At 44.9% G+C, this 23762-nt stretch overlaps 1 protein-coding gene across 1 annotated transcript in view; it reads left to right on the top strand.

Annotated features, from left to right (window-relative positions):
* The window catches only part of ren (renin), a 51835-nt gene that overhangs the window by 23268 nt on the left and 4805 nt on the right, over positions 1-23762 (top strand). Inside the window, exons 3-8 of the mRNA XM_080209662.1 lie at positions 595-718; positions 2880-2998; positions 3560-3756; positions 7975-8097; positions 11284-11428; positions 18034-18132. Coding sequence (XP_080065788.1) covers positions 595-718; positions 2880-2998; positions 3560-3756; positions 7975-8097; positions 11284-11428; positions 18034-18132 — 807 coding nt within the window. The remainder of the gene's footprint in view (positions 1-594; positions 719-2879; positions 2999-3559; positions 3757-7974; positions 8098-11283; positions 11429-18033; positions 18133-23762) is intronic.

A 23762-nucleotide genomic window follows, 5' to 3' on the forward strand; every position in this document is an offset into this window, starting at 1 on the left:
CATCACACTCCTGCCTTGTGGATGGTGGGCAGGTTTTGGAGAGTCAGGAGGTGAATTACTCACTGCAGGAAATCTGGACTCTTGGAGCTAGTTCAGTTCCTGGGATGAAGAATCAACTTGCGTTCCTTCTGAACATCAGAGATCCTCAAATAACATCACAAGGAACAGATTAACATTGCCGTGATAAAAGGAAGTTTATTTATTAGTGTCACAAGTAGACTTACATTAACACTGCAATGAAGTTACTGTAAAAATTCCTTCGTCGCCACACTCTGGCATCTGTTCGGGTACACTGAGGGAGAATTTAGCATGGCCAATCCACCTAACCCGCATGTCTTTCGGGCTGTGGAAGGGAACCAGAGTATCCAGAGGAAACCCATGCAGACATGGGGAGAACATGCAAACTCAACACTGACAGTGACCCAAGCCAGGATTCGAACCCAGTAATTGGCACTATGAAACTAACCACTGTGCCACCATGCCACCTGTTTGCGGGGCTTCGCCCCTTCAAAGTTGTCTGAAATGTTTTCATAGCATTTCAGAACTAAAGTCTTTATTGTCGCTGTTTTATTGTCGCTGTGTTGTCTTTCTCAGACTCAATACTTTGGGGAGATCAGTATCGGGACACCTCCACAGAACTTCAAAGTCATCTTCGACACTGGGTCGGCCAACCTCTGGATACCGTCGGCGAACTGTTCACCCATCTACGCTGCTTGTTGTGAGTGCCTCCCTTCCATTCCTGTTAGGCTGCAGGTCAGCTCACCATCACAGTTCACTGAGCATTGCTCCGTAAAATGGATTTCTAACTAACAGACCATCACCTCTTTCCCCCCCATCATCAAACTATACAATTCCAACATTTGATTTGATTTGATTTATTATTGTCACATGTATTAATATACAGTGAAAAGTATTATTTCTTGCGCGCTATACAAACAAAGCATACTGTTCATAGAGAAGGAAAGGAGAATGTGGAATGTAGTGTTACAGTCATAGGTAGGGTGTAGAGAAAGATCAACTTAGGGCAAGGTGGGACTATTCGGAAGTCTGATGGTAGCAGGGAAGAAGCTGTTCTTGAGTCGGTTGGTACATGACCTCAGACTTTTGTATCTTTTTCCCAATGGAAGAAGGTGGAAGAAAGAATGTCCGGGGTGCGTGGGGTCCTTAATTTTACTGGCGGCTTTTCCAAGGCAACAGGAAGTATGGACAGAGTCATTGGATAGGAGGCTGGTTTGTGTGATGGATTGGACTACACTCACAACCTTTTGTAGTTTCTTGTGGTCTTGGTCAGAGCAGGAGCCATACCAAGCTGTGATACAACCAGGAAGAATGCTTTCTATGGTGCACCTGTAAAAGTTGGTGAGAGTCGCTGTGGACATGCCAAATTTCCTTCATCTTATCAGAAAGAAGAGTGCAAAAAGAGGCCATTCGGCCCATCACTGATTCTCTGAAAGAGCATCCCACTCAGCCCCCCCTCACCCGACCCTGTTCCTGTAACCCTGCACGTTTATCATGGCTAATCCACCTAACTCACACGTCTTTTGAACTGTGGGAGAAAACTGGAGCGCCCAGAGGAAACCCACACAGACACAGTGGGGGAATGTGCAAACTCCACACAGACAGTGACCCAAGGCCGGGATTGAACCCGGGTCCCTGGTGCTGTGAAGCAGCAACGCTGACCACTGTGCCACTGTGCCGCCTGGTCAGGTTGTCATAAACACATCACTGCTCTAAATCTCCAAACAAAATGTGCCTGTAAAACTAACACTGTCGCCAAACCCCGACACCCCCAAACTCCTTCCCCCCTCCACCCTTCTCCCTCTTCCCCCAAAAGAACTTTGCGATGAGAAACAGATCTGGGAATTGCTGCAGAATCAAATCGGAACAGAGATGAAATGAAACAATTAAAGAGAAAATGTGAGAAAACTTTCAAGATTTAGATCACAAAAATATTTGGGAACTTAAAAAAAAAACAGGGGCAAAATACCAAACAGTTCAAAGCAAGGGAAAAAGGTAGGGGAGGGCACAAAATTAAAGATGCAGTGAGGAATAGAATTGAACAATATTAAAATAACGAACAACAGTGCATCCCGTTTTGAAGTTGCGCCATTTCATTGGCTCCACACGCACCCCTCAGACAGATGAGGGTGGATTTTACCACCCCGCAGGAGTTGGAGCAGGCGAGGCGCTGATCATCGGAAGGTCCATTAACCTCAGGCGGGGTTTTCAAGTCTCGGGGCGAGCGTGGCCGTGGAATCACCGGAACGCGCTGTTTAATAATCAGCATCTACCATGGCCTCCAGTGTTACTCATCATAGAATCCCCACAGTGCAGAAGGAGGCCATTCGGCCCACTGCGTTCACAATCTCACCCAGGCCCTATTCCTGAAAACCCGCTGACGGTAGGGCAATTTAACGTGGCCAATCAACCTAACTCGCACATCTTTGGAGTGTGGGACGAAACCAGAGCAGCCGGAGGAAACCCACGCAGACACAGGGAGAATGTGTAGGCTCCATACAGACAGTGACCCGAAGCTGGAATTGAACCTGGGACCCTGGCTCTGTGAGGCAGTAGTGCTCACCACTGTGCAACGGTACCGCCCTTGATATATCTTTATGCATTAATATCTTTGTGTATTTTACTATAATTCTGAGGGTGAAGTACACAATGCCTGTTTTAAGGAAAACCCTTTCTATACGGAACGATTCATTTCCCTGACCCATTTTCGTATAAACCTGCACGTAGGTTCAGCACAGAAGTTGATCTGCCACTGGATGGCGCCATTGGCCAGGATTAGATTTGCATGCATCAAGTTCTTGAGCAGAATGGTAAAATTGCTCAAAATTAAACAGCTTGTGCCCTGTTTTGGCTCTTTGCAGTTTCCCATAACAGGTACGACGCCTCCACATCAAGAACATACGAGGCTAACGGACAAGGATTTGCTATTCAATATGGGTCTGGCAAAGTGAAGGGAATCCTCAGTCAAGACATTGTTATGGTGAGAAACAGGCGATGAAATCCTGGTCGTGTTCCAGCAGAAGCTTCATTCACTGTGGACATTTACACTTCCCATTCGTTCAGCAAGATACTGTACAGCTCTTGTACTAATTATGGATGATATGATAGAGTTTTGTGCCTTTAAGGACAGGCGCCTGCTCCTTTAAATATGCAAATAATCTATAGAATCCCTACAGTGCAGAAGGAGGCCATTCAGTCCATCAAGTCTGCACAGACTATAATCCCACCCAGGCCCTATCCCCCTATTTACCCTAGCTAGTCCCAGTGACACCAAAGTCAATTTAGTATGGCCAATCCACCTAACCTGCATATATCTGGACTGTGGGAAGAAACCGGAGCACCCGGAGGAAACCCACGCAGGCACGGGGAGAATGTGCAGACTCCACACAGGCAGTAATCCAAGCCGGGAACCGAACCCAGGTCCCTGGTGTTGTGAGGCAGCAGTGCTAACCACTGTGCCGCCATGCCGCCCACAAATATATTATATATTTAAATGTGTTGTACAAGATGTGATTAACAAAGCAAAGCTTTATTCCAATAGGTAGCCAATATCCCGGTTATCCAGGTTTTTGCTGAGGCCACTGCTTTGCCAGCTTATCCTTTCATCTTTGCCAAGTTTGACGGGGTCCTGGGGATGGGTTTCCGGACTATTTCGATTGACAACATTAAACCGGTGTTTGAACGGATCGTGGACCAGCACATCCTCAATAACGATGTCTTTTCTGTTTATTACAACAGGTGGGTACACTCGAAATATCATCTATAAATATCTATAACATATAACCGAACGCACAGCGATACATGAGAGAGACATTGATGGCACAGTGGCACAGTGGTTAGCACCGCTGCCTCACAGAGCCAGGGACCTGGGTTCAATTCCCAACTTGGGTCACTGTCTGTGTGGAGTCTGCATGTTCTCCCCGTGTCTGCGTGGGTTTCTTCCGGGTGATCCAGTTTCCTCCCGCAGTCCAAAGATGTGTGGATTAGGTTGATTGGCCATGCTAAATTGCCCCTTAGTGTCGGGGGATTAGCTAGGATATATGTGTAGGATTATTGGGATGGAGCCTGGGTGAGATGGTGGTCAGAGCAGACTCGATGGGCTGACCAGCCTTCTCCAGCACTGTACGATTCGTCTATGAGACAGGGAGATTGAGTTGATGGGGAAAGGGACCTCGAGTCCCTTCAGCTCATAGCTAGAATCCTACAGTGCAGAAGGAGGCCATTCAGTCCATCGAGTATGACCAACCCCAATCCCACCCAGGCCCAATCCCCATAATCCCATGCGTTTACCCTGCTAGTCCTCCTGACACTAACAGACAATTTACCATGGCCGATCCACCTAACCTGCACATCTTTGGACTGTGGGAAGAAACTGGAGTACTCGGGGGAAACCCACGCAGACACAGGGAGAATGTGCAAACTTCACACAGACAGTGACCCGAGTTGGAAATCGAACCCAGATCCCTGGAGCTGTGAAGCAGCAGTGCTAAGCACTGTGCTACCATGCCGCCCCACATGCTAGACTTCTTGACACCAAGATTTCCCACCATAAATGGTTGAGTCTATGTGGCCAATGTGCAGTTTGGGATAAACATTATGAGTAACTCCATTGTGCTTTTAATTATAACTTGTCCCAATGTTCCCAGCATGCTTGAGTCTCAGTTCCATAATTACTCTTACAGCTAATATTACCAATGTTGTTATAGTTGTTGCAATTGTTGTTATCTGCCCCCTGGCCACAACCACCACCTGCATGAGAAAGCGCACAGGGCCTTTGTTTATTCACTAACCTGTAAGACACTGACTCTGCGAGTGCGGCACTCCCTCAGCGTTACACTTTCTTGTTAGGTTTGACTTTTGGCATTGGAAACCATAAGCTTCTAATTCAGAGGCCAGAGTGTTATGGACTGACTGCTCCAAGGAAGTGTGCTGCTAATTGGGTCAAGGTAGCACTTGAACAGGGGAGGCCCAGGATTTTAAAAAATGGTAATGAATTAACCAGCTGGCAGCTTCAGGGGGCAGAGGCTGGTTATCTCAGTTGATTAGAGTGTGGCGCAGAGTGTGGAGTGGAACGACATCCACAACATGGGCCTGATCCCCCCCCCTTCTACCTGCAGAGACAGGGATTACTGGGGCTTCCCTCCACATCTCATCCCTTTGTCAAAATTGGGGCACAGGCCCTGGTGAAGCAACCCTTGGACAACGAAGAAGCTACTTGAAGAAGCAACTTCAGAGGAGGTGAAATGATGGTGGCTTACGTAAAGACGGAGCATTCGAAACCCGATCAAAGCTTTTCCAGGTGTCGAGGAGATTAAAGATTCCCGAAAGGAAAGTTCAGAGGTGGAAAATCACCAGTCATCCAGAAAACCACCATAGCAACAATCAGGGATTAAGGAAGAGTATTCTAGATGAACACGCCTCCATAACTTTAGAACATTCCATGGATGTATTCCAACCCAGCTTGGGCTGAAAGGTTCTCTCCCTCTCTTTCTCTCTGTTTCTGTTTCCATTTCCCTCTCTCTGTCTGTCTATATCTTTGTCTCTTTCTCACTCTCCCTTTCTATCTCTCTATCTCTATCTGTCTCTTTGTCTCCCTCTCTGCCTCTCTCTGTCTCCCTACATGTCTGTCTGTCTGTCTGTCTCTCTCTCTCTCCCTCTGCCCATCTCCATCTCTCTCTCTCTCCGCCTGTCTCCCTTTTTGTCTCTCTCTCTCTCTCCCTCCGCCTGTCTCCCTTTTTGTCTCTCTCTCTCTCTCTTTCTGTCTCCATTTCTCCCTGTCTCTCTCTCTGTCTCTTGCTCTCTCTCTCTCTCTCTCTCTGTCTCTATGTTTGTCTGTGTCCCTCTCTGTCTCTCTTTCTGCCTCTCTCCATCTCTCTTTTTGTGTGAGTCTCTGTCTTTGCATGGGTCTCTCTCTCTGTCTCTGTCTGTCTCTCTCTCCCTCTTTCTGTCCCCCTATCTCTTTCTCTCTCTCTCTCTTTCTCTGTCTGTCTCTGTCTCCGTCTCTCTATGTCTCTGTCTGTCTGTCTGTCTCTCTTTCTCTCCATTTCTCTGTATGCTGTCAGCTCCTGAATATGACTGTTTCTCCTATAGCAATCTGTTGGACCCTACTGAGAGAAAATGAATACTGTGTTTACCTCCAAAATAACAGTGACTGTATTTCAAAATTAATGAACAGACTATGAATTGAGGTGAAGTGAGATGAAGAGAAAAGTAATGGAGATGTGGGGGTGGGGGTGGGGGAGTATTGCGAGGTGGAGGAGGGGAAGATGACAGGGCAAGATGATGGGCGTGTGGGATGCCAGAGTGTTTAGGTAAAGGGGAGATGGGACAGTTGGGTTCTGAGAAGGAAGGGTCTCAGCAGCAGAGTAACTAGAAAGATGTTGCTATAGAGACATTGAATGGCAGGGAGGTGAGGTGACAGGGATGTAGGATATCAGAAAGACAGAATAACAGTTAGAGATGGAATGAGATGCAAATTTGATAATGGAGAAATAAGCCAACAGGATAATAGGGGTAAAAGAGCAATTGCATATCAGAGAGATTAAATTACATGGACATAGGTTAAAGAGAGGGTGTGGAGTAATAAAGTGATGGAACAACACTGCAACTGTGTAATAGAGAGAGGATATAGTTGATCAAATCTATTGGGTAATAAGGAGAAGGACTAACAGAGAAAAGATGGAGTAACAGAGGGACAGATAAACAGCATGTGGTGATTGTCCCTTTAAGGGCAACACAGCAGAGTAAGGATCACATGGCCTATGTGACCAATCAGGACTCAGAGTGTGGAATTACCTCATGGTAAGAGCAGCTCCTAGACACTTAGGGAGTTGGCTACAGCAATGAGGTTGTTGCACAATCCTTATTAATAAATACCTTGTATGTTGGTTCACTGATGAAGTGTCTGGAAGGCACCTTTATGCAGGTAACAGGAGTAAAACACCAGAAAGACAAATCAGTTAGAGATGGACAGGATGAAAGGGAAAAGCAGGACAGAGGAGCAAAAGAGTTTTAGCATTTTTAAATCAGAAATTTGCTCCATTTTTAATCAACTGTCTAAGAAGTGGAAACCGTGCTAAATATTGTGAACTGGTGACTTCCAGTGGAAACTACCGGGGAACAGAACACTTTCCATTCCTGTCACACACAAACAACAGCAGAACGTTCTTGTTAAACACACTGGGGGGGTGTTTCCCCATTCTGCCCATCACTGAAATTGTTGCGGGTAGGCTGCGGGGCTTGTGGGGTGTGGGAGCCAGGGGTATCCGAATGGCAGCAGAAGGGTCGGGGGGAGGGGGGATGCGTGAGGGGGGAAGGGGGGGCATTATTTGGGGTGAGTCAGGTCTGAGAAGATCAGAGAGGGGGAATCGGGTGGAGTTGGGGTGGGTAGTGGGGGAGGTCAGTAGTTTAGCTACCTAGGAGTTGGAATTGGGTTTTAATCCTTTTCCTGGGTACACAAGTGAGGTAAGTCAGAGCCGTCTGAAATCTGTTGCCAAAATTCTCCATCCTTGCTCGCGGCTGGGAATATGCGGTGCCGCTGAAGGTAAACGGCGTTTTGGCTACGAACACCAGATTCTCCATTCTCCCCTGCGGCGGAGCGGGTATACACGAGACCGGAGAATCCCGCCCTGGGCGGAGACAGGGAATTTTTCCGAGTGTTTGGGGCAAAGGGAAATTGCCCAGAAGAAGGCCAAGCTTCCCAATTCCCGGATAGTCAGTGCGTCGGGACATCTGAGGGGTTCCATCGCGCATCCTGGGTGGCAGGGAGGAGGGGGGTGGTGCGAGTGGAGGCGGTGGGGGGAGCGGTACAAACACACGGGGGGTCGGAATTCCTGGGCCTGAGATTATTCAAGTGGAGGGAATAACCATCTACCCTGCACCCCATCTCCTGCCAGCTGTTAGCTCACTTCTGCTGCTTTTGATCTTTTAACCGCGTTGCTGACTTCCTTTGCACAGGGATTCCAGTGGGACCCCTGGTGGTGAGATCATCCTGGGTGGCAGTGACCCTTCCTACTACAGCGGGGAGTTCCACTACCTGAGCCTGGTCAAGAAGGGCTACTGGCAGATTGAACTGAATGGGTAAGCCTTCCCAGCGTCCGCCTGGAGAGATCCTGTGCGCACAGACTTTATTCAACGTGGCACTGACTCCAAATGACTGTGGCATGTGGTAAACAGCTTAAAGATTAGTCTGTACACAGAGATCACGGTTAATGTTTAACAGTTCTGCTATTTAACAATTTCTCACTTGTATAACTTAATTTGAATGGATGGTGAGGTTCAAAGAGCGTTGAAAAATGGGAGATGGGACAAAGAATTTCATTAAAACTTCTGTAGAACCCAACACAAAAAATATAATGGATCAGAAAACACTGGGGATAAAATGTAAGCAAAACTCACTTCTGTTTCAAAGCTATAATATAGATATACATCAAAATATTACATACATTCAAATCCTTGACTGTCGCATCCTTGAATCAGTGGGAAACATTTGTTTCAACTTAAGTTTTAAATTTATTTATTAGTGTCACAAGTTGGCTTACATTAACACTGTAAAGAAGTTGCTGTGGAAATCCCCCAGTTGCCTGTTCAGGTACATGGAGGGAGAATTTAGCATGGCCAACGCACCTAATCTTTCAGATTGAGGGAGGAAACTGGAGCATCCGGAGGAAACCCCGCAGACACAGACAGAACGTGCCAAACTCCGTGCAGTCAGTCACCCAAGCCGGGAATCAAACCCAGGCCCCTAGCGCTGTGAGGCAGCAGTGCTAACCACTGTAGGCAATCCTACAGTATGTCCTGATCCAACTGTGTGGATAAAAGATGTACTACTGCCCTTAAATAAAAGGGCAGGGGGTGTTTTACTATTGTATGTGTTTATTTAGATGTCTAAAGATTATTTATTGCAGTGATACCACTACTCGTGCTTTCTAATTATTGATGTTTGATTCAACCTGATGGTTCAAAGATCGTGGAATCCCCACAGTGCAGAAGGAGGCCATTCAGCCCAATGAATCTGCACCGACAACAATCCCACCTATCCACGTAACCCACACATTTACCCCACTGATCCCTCTAACCCACATATCCCAGGACACTAAGGGGCAACTTAGCATGGCAAATCCACTTAACCTGCACATCTTTGGAGTGCGGGAGGAAACAAGGACACCTGGAAAAAACCCACACAGACACAGGGAGAACGTGCAAACTCCACACAGACAGTGACCCCAGCCAGGAATTGAACCCAGATCCCTGGCGCTGTGAGGCAGCAGTGCTAACCACTGTGCCACCATGGTGCCCAGTGTTGAATTAAATGTGATGCTTGTGTGTCAGTTGTGGCCCAGTTGAAAGCACTCTCACCTTCCAGATCAGAGGTTGTTGAGGTCCACTTCAGAGACTTAAATAGTTAAGCTGACACTTCAGTGGAGTGCTGCACTGTTGGAGATGCTGCCTCTTGATATGTAGCATTAACTGTAACCTTCTTGGGTGGATATAAATAATCCCTTGGGACTATTGATAAGACTGGTAACAAGATGGATATTTTAAATTCTTTCATGGGATATGGATATCTCTGGCTGGCTCAGCAATTGTCTATCCCTAATTGCCCTTGAGAGGGTATTTTAAGACTCAACCTCATAGCTGTGGCTCTGGAGTCACATGTAGGCCAGACCAGGTACAGGCGGAAGATTTCCTTCCCTAAAGGACCATAGTGAACCAGATGCATTTTTACAACTTCCAATAAGTGGGTTCATGGTCGTCATTAGATTTTTAATTCCAGATTTTTTTTAACTGAATTTGGACTCTACCTTCTGCCATGGTGGGGTTTGAAGCTGAGTTCACAGAGATTTACACTGGTCTCCAGATTACTAGTCCAGTGATAGTACCACTGTAACACTGCGTCCTCTGTGAGGTGAGGATGTAGGGTAACGGGTAGGCGGGTGAGAAGTGGCAAGTGAAGGGGGCAAGCTGGACTTGGGGCATTGGGTGGTCAGGGAGTTTGCGGGGTGGTAAGTGGGTAATCGACTGGTCTGGAGGGCAATCCAGAGTGAGAGGAAGAGGGAGGTTTAGAATGAGCCAGGGAGATAATCAGCAGTTCCTGAGGTTAGTGGTGGGGGTGGGGGAGGGTGTCTGGATCAGGAGGTCTGGGGGCTGGTGGGGGTAATCAAGTTTTTGGGGGGGATTGTCCTGGTCAATGTTTATCCCTCAATTAACATTGCAAAAAAACAGATGGGGCAAAGGGTGTCACGGTGGCACAGTAGCTAGCATTGCTGTCTCACAGCGCCAGGGACCTGGGTTCAATTCCCGGCATGGGTCACTGTCTGTGTGGAGTTTGCATGTTCTCCCCGTGTCTGTGTGGGTTTTCTCCGGGTGCTCCAGTTCCTTCCCACAGTCCAAAGATGTGCAGGTTAGGTGGATTGGCCATGCTCAAATTGCCCCTTAGTGTCCAGGTTTGAGGGATTGGGGGGGAGTGGGCTAAGTGTTTGGGGATGTGAGGATAGGGCCTGGGTGGGATTATCGTCGGTACAGACTTGCTGGGCCGAATGGCCTCCTTCTGCACTATAGGGATTCTATGAACTCCTGAGCGGTGCATAAATTGGGTTACTTTACAGAAGTGATAATTCAAAGGCTTTTCATTGGGTAAAGTCATGAATTGCATTGTTGGAAAGGATGTTGCCTGAGCTCTCAATCCCAAATTTTATGCTGAAATGAGACTTGAAACCAAACTTGAGAGTGTTACCAACTGAGCCTTCGCTGAACCTCCCCTCAGCAATATCTTTCACAGAATCTCTACTGTGCAGAAGGGGCCCATTCAGCCCATTGAGCCTACATTGACAGCATTCCCACATGTGTCCCATTCCCATGAATTCACTCATTTACCCTGCTAGTCCCCCAACACTAAGGGACAATTTAGCATGGCCAATCAACCTAACCTGCACATCTTTGGACTGTGGAAGGAAACCCACGCAGACACGGGGAGAATGTACAAGCTCCGCACAGACAGTCAACCAAGGCTGGAATTGAACCGGGGTCCCTGGTGATGTGAGGTGATGATGCTAACCATTGCGCCACCCCATGAGCATTGCTGTATAGACCTACAGTGGCCGTCCTTGTAAACACTCCATCCGTAACTGTAATGGTCAGGACTTAATTCTTGAGAGCAGCCATCAGCAATCTCTAGCAAATAAGAAATTGCAGATCTTTTCTCATTACTATTAAGGGTAAGAATGCTTTTATTTCATGAACTCTTGTTTCTTTTTCCTCTTCCAGGATTTCTGTAAGTGGGGAGTTACTGTTCTGCAGTAAAGGATGTGCGGCCATTGTTGACACTGGATCCTCCTTCATCACTGGACCCGCTGCAGCCGTGTCCTCGCTGATGGTCGCTATCGGAGCAACATCCCTGGCAGAGGGCGAGGTAAAGGCAAGAGCCATTACTCTGACAGCTGTGCCTCAGTCGATAGCCTGCTTGCTTTGGAGTTAGAAGGTTCTGAATTGAAACCCATTCCATAGACTTTAACCTAAAGTCTAGGTTGTCACTCCCTGCGGTACTGAGGGAGTGCTGCTGTGTTGGAGGTGCTGCCTTTCGGATCAGACATAAAACAGGTTTTGTCTGCCCTATGGCACTACTTCTTAGAAGAGCAGGCAAGTTCTCCCCAGAGTCCTTGCCAACCTCACAATCAGCACCATTTAGAAACATCCGGCACACATCCCAGGAATGGATGGGGAAAAAAAGTGGCCATTGCATACAAGATGATCAGAGGATTTGATAGGGTGGACAGTGAGAGCCTTTTTCCTTGGATGGTGATGGCTAACATGAGGGGACATAGCTTTAAATTGAGGGGTGATAAATATAGGACGGATGTCAGAGGTAGGTTCTTTACTCAGAGGGTAGTAAGGGTGTGGAATGCCCTGCCTGCAGCAGTTGTGGACTCGCCAACTTTAAGGGCATTCAAATGGTCATTGGATGGACATATGGATAATATTGGAATAGTTTAGGTTAGAGGGTCGTTAGATTGGTTCCACTGGTCGGTGCAACATTGAGGGCCGAAGGGCCTGTACTGAGCTGTAGTGTCCTATGTTGTATTGCTGTTTGCGGGAGCTTGCTGTGCACAAATAGGCTCCTGCATTTCCTACATTACAATTGATTGGTTCAAAGCCACTAAAGAAAGATGAGTTTTTTCTGTCCACTTGCAATTCTTTCCAACCTTATGTCTCAGCTCACTTTTCTTACTCCAGCCTACTCCATACCTCTCACTCCAACACCACTTGGGCCAAAACCTTTGTGCACCAGACTCCATTTCCTACGCTACCTTTCCCTGTTAGAATGCAACCCGTGACAACTTTGTATTGGATGTAACGTGGCTAATGGGAACAAGATGTAAGGGTCAGCTCACCCAGTAAACTATGGAACCAAATACAGAGTAATGCTGACCAGCTGATTCATTATAAATAAGGAACTATGTAGAATTGTGGGGAGCTTGGAGTGGTCCAGGGCAAGGCCCCAAGGTAGGGATAATGATGGTTCTTTGTTAAACCCTCTCTTTGATTTATAAGTTGGAATAAGTTTTGTTGTATTTTCAATAGCTGCATCTTTGAAGAGTTCCTTCTGAAGAAACATTCCCCACTCACCAGGTCTACATATTTTTTACCGCACCCTCAGCCAGGTCCATCTAAGTTTGGGGGCATGATGGTACAGTGGTTAGCACTGCCGTCTCACAATGCTAGGGATCCAGGTTCAATTCCAGCCTTGGATGACTGCCTGTGTGGAGTCTGCAGGTTCTCCCCATGTCTGCATGAGTTTCTTCAGTGAGTTTTCTCCCACAGTCCGGAGATGTGTGGTTTAAGTGAAATGGCCATGCCAAATTGACCCTTAGTATTCAAAGTTGTGTAAGCTAGGTGGATTAGTCGCGGTAAATGCACATGTTACAGGGATGGGGCAGAGGGGAAGAAATGGATGGGATGCTCTTTTGGAGAGTCAATGTAGGTTCAATGGGCTGGATGGCCTCTTTCTGCTCTATGGGGATTCTATGGTTCTAAATTCTCTCCCACTTGCTGCTTCAATTATCAACCCCCTTTGAAAAGTAGCAGAGGTGGAAATACTGGCTTTGGAGCAGAGAGAGGCAAGAGGAGATTTAAGAGGGGCATTCACAATAGTGAGGTGTTTGAATAGAACCTGTATCCACTGACTGTCGAATGGTAACATAATGCTTATGTTCTTGCACTAATAGTTGGATGGGATGAGTTCAAATCTCACCAGGGTAGCAGTGAATTTTAGTTCACCTAATTAAATAAAATTTAATAAAAGACTAAAAGAGCCATCATTGGAAATGTTGCCCATGAAACTAGCAGATTGTCATTAAGAAATAATTCTTACAAATGTACTTAAGACAGCAATCCTGCTGTCCTTACCTGATCTGGCCTATATTTTATGGGACTCTTTACTGCCCCCCCTGAAATGGCCTGGCAAGTTATTTAGTTGTTACCACTAGCACCTTGGGGGTAACTCGGAATGGCAATAAATCCTGGCCCTGCTGGAGTTGCCCACGTCCTGTGAATGAATAAAAAAACTCCTAAGTTTTTCCAAAATCTTCAAGTTTCTAAGTGTTCAGATCACCAACAATCTGTCCTGGTCCCTCCACGCTGATGCTGTCGTTAAGAAAGCCCACCAATGCCTCTACTTTCTCAGGAAGTTAAGGAAAGTTGGCATGTCACCAAATTCTACAGATGCACCGTAGAAAACATCCTTTCTGATTGTATCACAGCTTGGTATGGCTCCTGCTCTGTCTAAGACCGCAAGAAACTACAGAGTTGTGAACGTAGCCTAGTCCATCACACAAACCAATCTCCCATCTATTTACTCTATCGACATTTACCACTGCCTCAGAAAAGCAGCTAGTGTAATCAAGAACCCCACCCACCCTGGATAACTTCTTCCATCTGGAAAAAGATACAAAAGTCTAAGATCACATACCAACCGACTCCAGAACAGCTTCTTCCCTGGTGCCACCAGACTTTTGAATGCATTAAGTTCATCTTTCTCTACATCCTAGTTATGACTGTAACACTACATTCTGCACTCACTTCTTTCCTTCTCCCCTATTTACTCTATGAATGGAATGCTTTATTTGTATGTGACACTTCACTGTATACCAATACATGTGACAATAATGGGAGGCACAATGGCACAGTGGTTAGCACTGCTGCCTCACAGCTCCATAGGGCCTGGGTTCGATTCCTGGCTTGGATCACTGTCTGTGTAGGAGTTTGCACATTCTCCCCGTGTCTGCGCGTGCTTCCTTCGGGTGTTCCAGTTTTCGCCCGCAGTCCAAAGATGTGCGGGTTAGGTTGATTGTCCATGTTAAGTTGCCCCTTAGTGTCCCGAGATGTGTAGGTTAGAGGGATTAGTAGGGTTAAAATGCGGGACTGCTGAGATAGAGCCTCAATGGGCTGAATGGCCTCCTTCTGCACTATCAGATTCTATGGTTCTATAGATCAAATCAAATCCAAGATAATTGATATGGGGGGGTGATGGGATGAGGCGATTTTGTTTTAAACTACCCAGAAGGAAAGGCTTTTCAGGGTTTTGAGAAAACAGCGGTGGTGTTTGATGATAGTATAAATTTTTTTAAAAGAGATAGTACAGGCAGTGTGGACCAATGGCCTTCTCCTCTGCTGTTTGATTTGATGATTCGAAAGACCAAAAAGCAAGAAGGATGTCTTTGAGGAACAGATTTACAGAGGAAATAGTCTGCTATGAGGAAAGGGTTTCTGCATCCAGATCAACTCCTTGTTAATTCGATAACAATTTGTATTCAATGATATCATGGGCTGTGGGCCTTTTATGGTCATTGCCAACACGGAGATAATCCAGCAATGAGTAATTGTGTTGGGTGAGTCATCATCAGAATTACAACACTGTTGTTAAATGAATACATTGCCAGGCTCTGATCTCAGCCTTGGGTATTCAGCCTGTATAAAATCACTGTTTGGTTGTCTTATTGAACCTTGCTCAGGAGTAATATAGAATCATAAAGCAAGATTTTCCGACTTCATCCTCCCCGAAACCATAACATCCCCCCCGCAAGGTCAACGGACTTTTCCATGGTCTGCCCCTTGCTCACTCTGATTCCCTGGTGGGCGGAATGGGAAAATTCTGGTCACAGAATCCCTACAGTGCAGAAGAAGCCATTCAGCCCATCGGATCTGCAGTGATTCTCCAACAGAGTATCTTGTCTAGGCTGTCTCCGCAAGCCCCTTTCCCTGCAACCCCACACGTTTGCCATGGCTAATTCACTTAACCTACACATCTTGGGCCACTAAGGGGCAATTTAACATGGCCAAGCCACCTAACCAGTACGTCTTTGGACACATCCCTCAAAAAAACGATTGTGCCTAATAACATTACCTCATGGACTTGAGCAACACGATGGAAGTTGACAGTCCAGGGCTGAGGAAGTGCTGCACTGTCTGAGGTGCCTTCTGACAGATGAAGTGTTAAACCGAGGGCAGGTCTGTCCCCTCAAGTAAAAGTAAAAGATCTCCCAGGACTATATTAAAGAAGGATATGAAGGTTCTCCTGGTGTTTTGACCCTCAAACACCACCACTAAAAGTGGTCAATAAAGACATTGTTGTTTGTTTGGGCCTTACTGTGAGCGAGTATATTGCCATGTTTCCCTGCAGTGCAGTAGTAATCACACTTCCAACCACACTCAAGTGACTCTAAAACTACTTCGATTTGATTCATTATTGTCACGTGTATTGGAAAGTGGAAAGTATTGTTTCTTGTGCGCTATACAGGCAAAGCATACTGTTCAGAGTACAAAAAGGAAAAGGAAAGGAGAGGGTACAGAATATAATGTTGCAGTTACAGATGGGATGAAGGGAACGATCAGGTTAATATAGGATAGATCCATTCAAAAGTCCATTCAAAAGCAGAGAAGAAGCTGTTCTTGAGTCAGTTGGTACATGATCTCAGACTTTTGTATCTTTTTCTCGATGGAAGAAGGTGGAAGAGAGGATGTCTGGGGTGAGTGGGTCCCTGAATATGCCGGCTGCTTTTCCAAGGCAGTGGGAAGTGTAGATGGAGTCAATGAGATTGACATTTCTATAGCGGTGTTGTACATGTATGACGAGGCATATATCTAGGACTTGAATGAGAATATTTTCACCAGATGCTAGATGGCACAGGTAAACGTTCTTTACATGAGTCAGATAAGTTCCCTTCCAGTGCAGAATTTATAGCCATGTGAATGATGACACTGCAAGAATAGCGGCGCAGAAGAGATAATCTAATTGCCTAAAGCCAACCTGATACACTTAATCAGTAACTCTTGGGTAGTAATCTATTGGAAATTGGCTGGCAATTTATGTCTCCTTTTCAAAGCCATAATGGTCAAAAACTCTTGGATGTATGCCAATGCCATGTGAATGTGAGTTAAGAAATCATTGACGGTTCCTGTGACTCATCTTTTATTTACTAATCAGTAATTCAATTCTCCATATCTGGGTTGCTACACGTGGCTAACAATAAATATATCGGACAATGCAGGTTCATTTGCTGCAGGAAATGGAGAAACATTAGCATATTTCATCACTGTTATTGAAAATTAAGTCATTACCTTGCTACCCCATCACAGATGCAAACGGTCGATTTTGGTAGTTGATAGAGTAACCTTGGTGACTGAATGGCTCAGTGGTTAGCACTGCTGTCTTACAGTGCCATGGACCCGGGTTCGATTCCGGACTTGGGTGAATGTCTGTGTGGAGTTTGCATGTTCTCCCCATGTCTACGTGGGTTTCCTCTGGGTGCTCAGGTTTCCTCCCACAATCCAAAGATGTGTGTGTTAGGTGGATTGTCCATGCTAAATTGGCCCTTAGTGTCCAAAAATGTGTAGGTTAGGGGAATTAGTGAGGTAACTACAGGGATATGGCCTGGGTAAAGTACTCTATCTGAGAGTTGATGCAGATTCTGCACCGTAGGGATATCTATGGATTCTATGAACAACAATTGTTTTTATTAGTGTAACAAGTAGGCTTACATTAACACTGCAATGAAGTTACTGTGATAATCGCCTAGTTGCCACACTCCAGCACCTGTTCGGGTATACTGAGGGAGAATTCAGCATGGCCAGTCCACCTAATCAGCACGTCCTTCGGACTGTGGGAGGAAACTGGAACATCCGGAGGAAACCTACACGGTTACGGGGAGAATGTGCAGACGCCACACAGACAGTGACCCAAGCCAGGAATTGAACCCGGATCCCTGGCACTGTGAGGCAGCAGTGCTAACCACTGCGCCACCATGCTGCCTGACCTTTGTCTAACACTATTCCTTACATCAATCTTATTCTGGTCAGCCTTCTTTTAAACACGTGCTACTTTCATCTTCTGTTTCATAAATCTGCCCATTGTGGACTGTACTTGAATAAATGCTAAAGGGTGCAATACAAGCACTCAAGGATAATTAGTGTCATATAGGATTCCCAGTTTCATAGGAACACAGAAGATAGGAGCAGGAGGAGGCCATTCAGCCCTTTGTGCAGACTCCGCACAGACAGTGACCTAAGCCGGGAATTGAACCCGGGTTCCTGGCACTGAGTACCAACCACCGTGCCATGACTGGAATTTTCCAGCAGTTCACGTCCCGCCACTGCTGCCAGAAAGGATGGAGAATTCGGCACTCAGCCAAATCTCCGTTCACTGCAGCAGGACGGGAGAGTCCAGGCTACGAGCGAGGTCAGAGAACCCGGCGCTAGGTATCTAATCAGACGTAACAGTTGTGAATCAGAACAGGCTTTTAAGCACAGTGATCTAATTACAGGTAGGTCACAACATTCAGATTGTTGGTGTACTGATTTCTTAACTGATGGAGAGGTGAAGGGGGCCAGCGTTGGTGTCAATAAGGAGGAAGATGATATTGGACTGGGAGAAGCGCTGATCTCAATCATTAAAAGAATTGGACACCTCAGTAGCTTTTACTTATTCAGACTTTCTCATCTCCCTTTCCATTTCACACTCAGTACATAGTGGACTGTGACAAAATACGTCTGCTGCCTCACATTTCTTTCAACCTGGGAGGAAGGATCTATCTATTAAAGGGTGAAGACTACATCATGAAGGTGAGTTTGAATTTCTATGTGGGGGGAATGGGGAGAGAATTCAGCTTTGATCTTCAGGCCCTGCCCCCCGCCCCCTCACCCCACCCCACCCCACCCCTAAGGCATGGTTTCCCGCAGTAGAGGCAGCTTGCCATTGGGATCTTCCAGTCCCGCCAAAGTCTACGATGTTTTGTATGGCTGCTGGGGAACCCTCGCAGGGGGTCATCTTTGGCAGAACCTGAGGGGGGGGGGGGGTTGGGGGGTGTGTGTGTGTGTGTGTGTGTGTGTGTGTGTGTGTGTGTGTGTGTGTGTGTGTGTGTGTGTGTGTGTGTGTGTGTGTGTGTGTGTGTGTGTGTGTGTGTGTGTGCCTATGTCAGAGTAAATGCGTCTGTGTACCAGGGGAGGTGTAGAGGTCTGGTGCAGACATTGGCTAAAATGTTACCGTCCTGTGTGCCACGGGAATCGGAGTGGGCGAGGGGCAAAAAATAGATGTTTGAGTCTCCTGGTTGCAGTTCAGTAAAGGAGACACATGTTCTACTTCTTGCTAAAATGCCTTTACTTCTTTGATCCAACTCCACATATAATTCTCTTTATAAATCAGTGATTTCTACTGAATAATTGACAAATTAGGACTTAATGGGAAGGTCTGTTAACTCATTCCTAACAGTCTTCCTTTCCTTGGAGAAAAAAATGAAGATATTGTTTCCACAGAAAAACACAAAACTATTTCCCTTTCCTTTTTTTAATGTACGTTTCTTGAAGAAAAAAAAAACATACATTCACAGAAAGATACGCCCTTCCTTAAAAATATCCAAAAGTTTCTTCGAACTAGCCCCTCTCTTAGTCAAACAATTGGACAACTGATAGCTACTGTCAACGCCGGAGCATTGTATGCAGTTTTGGTCTCCTTATCTGAGGAAGGATGTCCTTGCTATAGAGGGAGTACAGCAAAGTTTACCAGGCTGATTCCTGGGATGGCAGGTCTGTCACACGAGGAGAGAGTCAGTTAGGCTTGCATTCACTGGAGTTTAGAAGAATGAGAGGGGATCTCAGAGAAACCTATAAAATTCTAACAGGGTTAGACAGGGTAGATTCAGAAAGAATGTTCCCAGTGGTGGGAGAGTCCAGAACTAGGGGTCATAGTTTGAAGATAAGGGGAAAACTTTTAGAACTGAGGTGAGGAGAAATTCCTTCACCCAGAGGGTGGTGAATGTGTGGAATTCAATACCACAGAATGTAGTTGAGGCCAAAACATTGCCTGATTTCAAGAAGAAATTAGATTTTCTTCAAATCCTCTTGCCACAAGCATGGCCGTTGCCTTATATGTTCCATCAGGTAGCACCTTTTCTGTGCAAATCCATCTGTGAGATAGAGCTCTTTGTCCCCTATTTGGAATCTCCACGTATACCCCAAATTTACTCTAACTATGTAGTTTGGCATCTTCTATAACTTTTTCAGCTGATTTATTGGAAGCCACCAAAATCTCATGAGTATGTGGGCTTCTACTCCTAGTAGCATTCGTAGTCTTACCCGTATTCTGAGACCATGTCAAGCCATGTGTTTTACCTTGCCTGATATCTTGTTCTGTACTACCACTGCCTGATCTTTCCCTCCTACTGTGGGACGTTCTTTCAATAGTTCTTGATCTCTTCTTGTGAACGTGTTCACTATTGGACTTACTATCTGAACCGCTGCGACGCTTCTGTGCTCTTCATTTTTGAACTTTGTGTTCTCAATCCATGGTCTTGGCATCCTCCTCTGTATTCTGTACATTTAACCAGTGTTTATACTTTCCAGTGGCCTTCCCTGCTCTACTAATAACAGTTACATCTTTCCAGTGACTGGATCCTTCAGGCAAGTAAGTTGGTGCTTTTGTACCAACTTTTGACAATTGTCCTTTAGAAAAAAATGACCTCTTCTAGTTCATCAAAAGTATTGTGTTCCTGTACTAATTACCTGTCTATTTCAGCTAACTGGCCCTCATAGTTCTGTAACACGAACATCGGATGACCCTTGTTCCTCATTATGTTCGTCTCCTCTTTCTAAATTCACAAGTTTGTAATCTGTACCCATTATCCTTGATGAATGTATCCCAACAGTCTGATTACCATGTTGCAAAACAATGGTTTTTGCCTATAACCTTCCTTTGGCCTTTCCATTCATTAGAAGTGTCTCTTACATAATATACTACGTCTCCTTGCTGAATAATAGTGTTTGGTGGCTGTACATTGTGCCTTAAAGCTCTGCGAATCCTTTCAAAAGACTTCTGTTTCCAAAAAATGCTCTTCTACTTATATGCAATGCATTTAAATGTTTGGAAAGAGCAGAGCTAATTGTAGTTCCTTCCCAAGCTGAAAACTGCTCATTAAAAATGGATAGAATTTTAGGATTTCTACCAATACTAATTGATTGGGACAACCATCTGCAACAAATTCTTTGCACATACTTCCCAGGCTAAGGCTGAATTTAACGTGCAATCTGGTGCTATTTGCCAAAATTTTCTGGAGCATGTCATCTATTACTACATGGTTCTTTTCATACACACCATTACTAAATGGGCTTTCTGCAGCCGTACTCATGACTACGATATTCATGTTTTCACTCATCAATAGTAAACGTGCCCCTGCACCCCCCCTCAATTGTCTGTTAGGAACTTTGCCGGTGACCCCATTCCTGTCTCTATCCGTTTTTCCATAATCTGATCCAGGATTACTCTCTTTTCTTTACTACGGACAGTTGTTGATTGACTAAATCTGGTTGCTGAATCTACAAAGTGCAAAATGAATATATTGTTTGCATTATCTCAGATCTTAAGGTCCATAGCCACAACGTTGTTAAATCTATACCCAAAGATAGAGTTACTATCGGTCATGATGATGTCCATCTATACTTTCTACAAACCTCATGCTGATCACTGACCTGTTCTACAAGCTTAGCATAGTCCATATCTCTTACACCTGTATCCTTTAATAAAATTTGCAGTCTCTGTGGAGATGGGTGCACAAATTCCCGATGCAACTTCAACACAATGAGCTTTTTATCTGCTAAAGTCCCATTTCTAAATGCTAATAACGCTTCCTTAATCTCTTTACCCGAAAAATTATTTGTCATTAACGGAATACCATAGTATCCTTATTGTGTAAGTTGTAAGTTTTCTCAAAAATTGTTGTCTTATTTTCCATATCCAGTCTCACATGTGCTACCTTCATCGCTGTTCTACTCAGAATTTAAGGTATTTCACTTGACACAACATCTGTGCTAATGGAATGATTCGCTCTAGCAATATTGCAAGGGATCACCACTCTTTTCAGTGACTTCAGGGTATTATCATCCCCAAACCTGAAACTTGTGAAACTTTCAAATCCCTTAACCTTGTTCTGATTTTCAGCATTTAAAGAGTCCAGGTAACATTTTAACCAGTCAATTTTACACATGGTAGATGTGCAGCCACTGTCCAATGCAACACAATTAAAGGACTCTGCAACCAAAACTCTCATTACAGGAGTAAACTTCTTGTTAATAAGACAATGCCTTCTTCCTGGTCACTATCTCTTTCCTCTTCCAATTCTTCCATGTCATGTGTAGTTTCAAACGCTCCATTAGATCATTTTGGATGGTTGAAAGCATAATGAAATTTAGAGTCACACTGAAAACACTGATTAATCATACCCTGGGCATTTCTGGGGTTCATTCTCCATATGCTTCCTCCTCCTATAGGCATCAAAGGGGTTTCTGTCATCATAATTTCTGGGTCCCAATCTTCTGCCATACTCTTGTCGGGCAGGCTTGTGCCTGTACGATCTCACCATCCTGTTAACAGTGTATCATCTACATTCTGCTTTATCACTGACTGACTCATTTGTGTTATAAAAGCTGTGGGCTTAGAATGTTTTCCTGATTTTTTTTAAGGCCTTCGACATTTTATTGAATAGTTTATCTGCAAACTTAACTCCTGTCAAAACCAGGAATCTACCCATATTTGGCACATTCCAGTCACTTAAAAGCCGACATGGATTGTGGAAATTCCAGATGGTGTTTTTGCAGACTTTTATATAATCTACTAAATTCCATTACGTGCTTTTCAATAGAAATATTCTTTGATTTCCAAAATCTATTAAATTCTGACCATGTTTCATGCACACTTAAGTCATCCTTTTGGTAAATCTTATCCATAAAGTTTAATAAATTACCCAGACTTTCCTCCAAGTTCAACTCCAATTCGGAAAATACTTTGTGACTGATTTTACTTCTATATGCTCAAGAAAAAGTCAAGGCCACACCTTGTTTCCTTTTCCCTCAAAGCAGTTACCACAGTCCACATGATGACTTCACTTTTCCATTCGTCATAAGATTCAATGTCTGAGAATAATCGTGGATAGTCATATCCTGACACTTTTAGCCTAGGTTCAGCTATTTTTGTTGTCTCCTGCTCATTCCTTTGTTGGTTTAGAATTTGAGTGAGGTCTTCTTGCTTTTTTCAAAAAAGTCATAACTTTCAGCACTTTACTTGGAACCATCCTCTGCTACCGCTGTTTGAGCCTCTCAGTTGCAGTTCAGTAAAGGAGACATGAGTTCTGCTTCTTCATAAATTACCTTTATTTCTTTGATCCAATTCCACATACAATTCTCCACCAATACCCAGTGCCACATGTAGCCTCTTTATGTATCAGTGCCTTCCCTTGAATAATTGACACCAAATTAGGACTTAATTGGAAGGTCTGTTAACCCATTCCAAACAGTGGGAGTATCCATTGGCTACGGGTGGGATTTTATGGTTTTGGGACCGCAAAATCCTTCCTATTTTATCTGTGTTCAAAACAAGGTTGTGAGGATGACCCAGCAATTACAAACTAGTCAATTTAACTTCAGTTGTAGGGAAGCTTCCAGAAACAATGATTTGGTATATAGATAGTAGCCACATGAGAAAATGTGGGTTGATTAGGAAGAACCCAGCATGGGAATTCTAAAGGAAAAATCACGTTTAACCATCTTGCAGAGTTTTTTGAAGAGGTAACAGAAAGGATCGATGAGGGTTGAGAGTAAATGAACTTTCAAAAGGTATTCAACAGACTTATGAGAAAAATTGCAGCTTATGAAATTGAAGGGACAGTAGCAACGTGAATACAAAAATGAGGAGTAGAAGGAAACAGAAGGTAAGGACATGTTTGGTAGATCATTTGGGTAGACCGAACCAGGGCAGGACTTACTCATTCGATGGCAGGGTACTGGGGAGAGTTATAGAACAAAGAGGTCTCAGAGTACAGGTTCATAGCTCCTTGAAAGTGGAGTCACAGTTGGGCAGAGTGGTGAAGGAGGCATTCGGCATGCTTGGTTTCATCGGCCAGAGCATTGGACACAGAAATTGGGACGCCTTGTTGAAGTTGTACAAAACCTGGTGTTGTCAGACTTTTTACTGTGTTTACGAAGTTGTACAAGACATTGATAAGGCCACAGTTGGAATACTGTGTGTGGTTCTGGTCACCCTTTAAAGAAAAGATGTTATTAAACTAGAAAGAGTGCGGAAAAAAATTATTAGGATGCTCCTGGGACTTGATGGTTTGAGTTATAAGGAGAGGCTGGATAGACTGGAACTTTTTTCTCTGGAGCAAAGGAGACTTAGGGATGATCTTTAAGGTCAATAAAATAATGAG

The sequence above is a fragment of the Carcharhinus amblyrhynchos genome, chromosome 22, assembly GCF_965287045.1.
Source record: "Carcharhinus amblyrhynchos chromosome 22, sCarAmb.v2.hapA, whole genome shotgun sequence".
NCBI classification, from domain to species: Eukaryota; Metazoa; Chordata; class Chondrichthyes; order Carcharhiniformes; family Carcharhinidae; genus Carcharhinus; species Carcharhinus amblyrhynchos.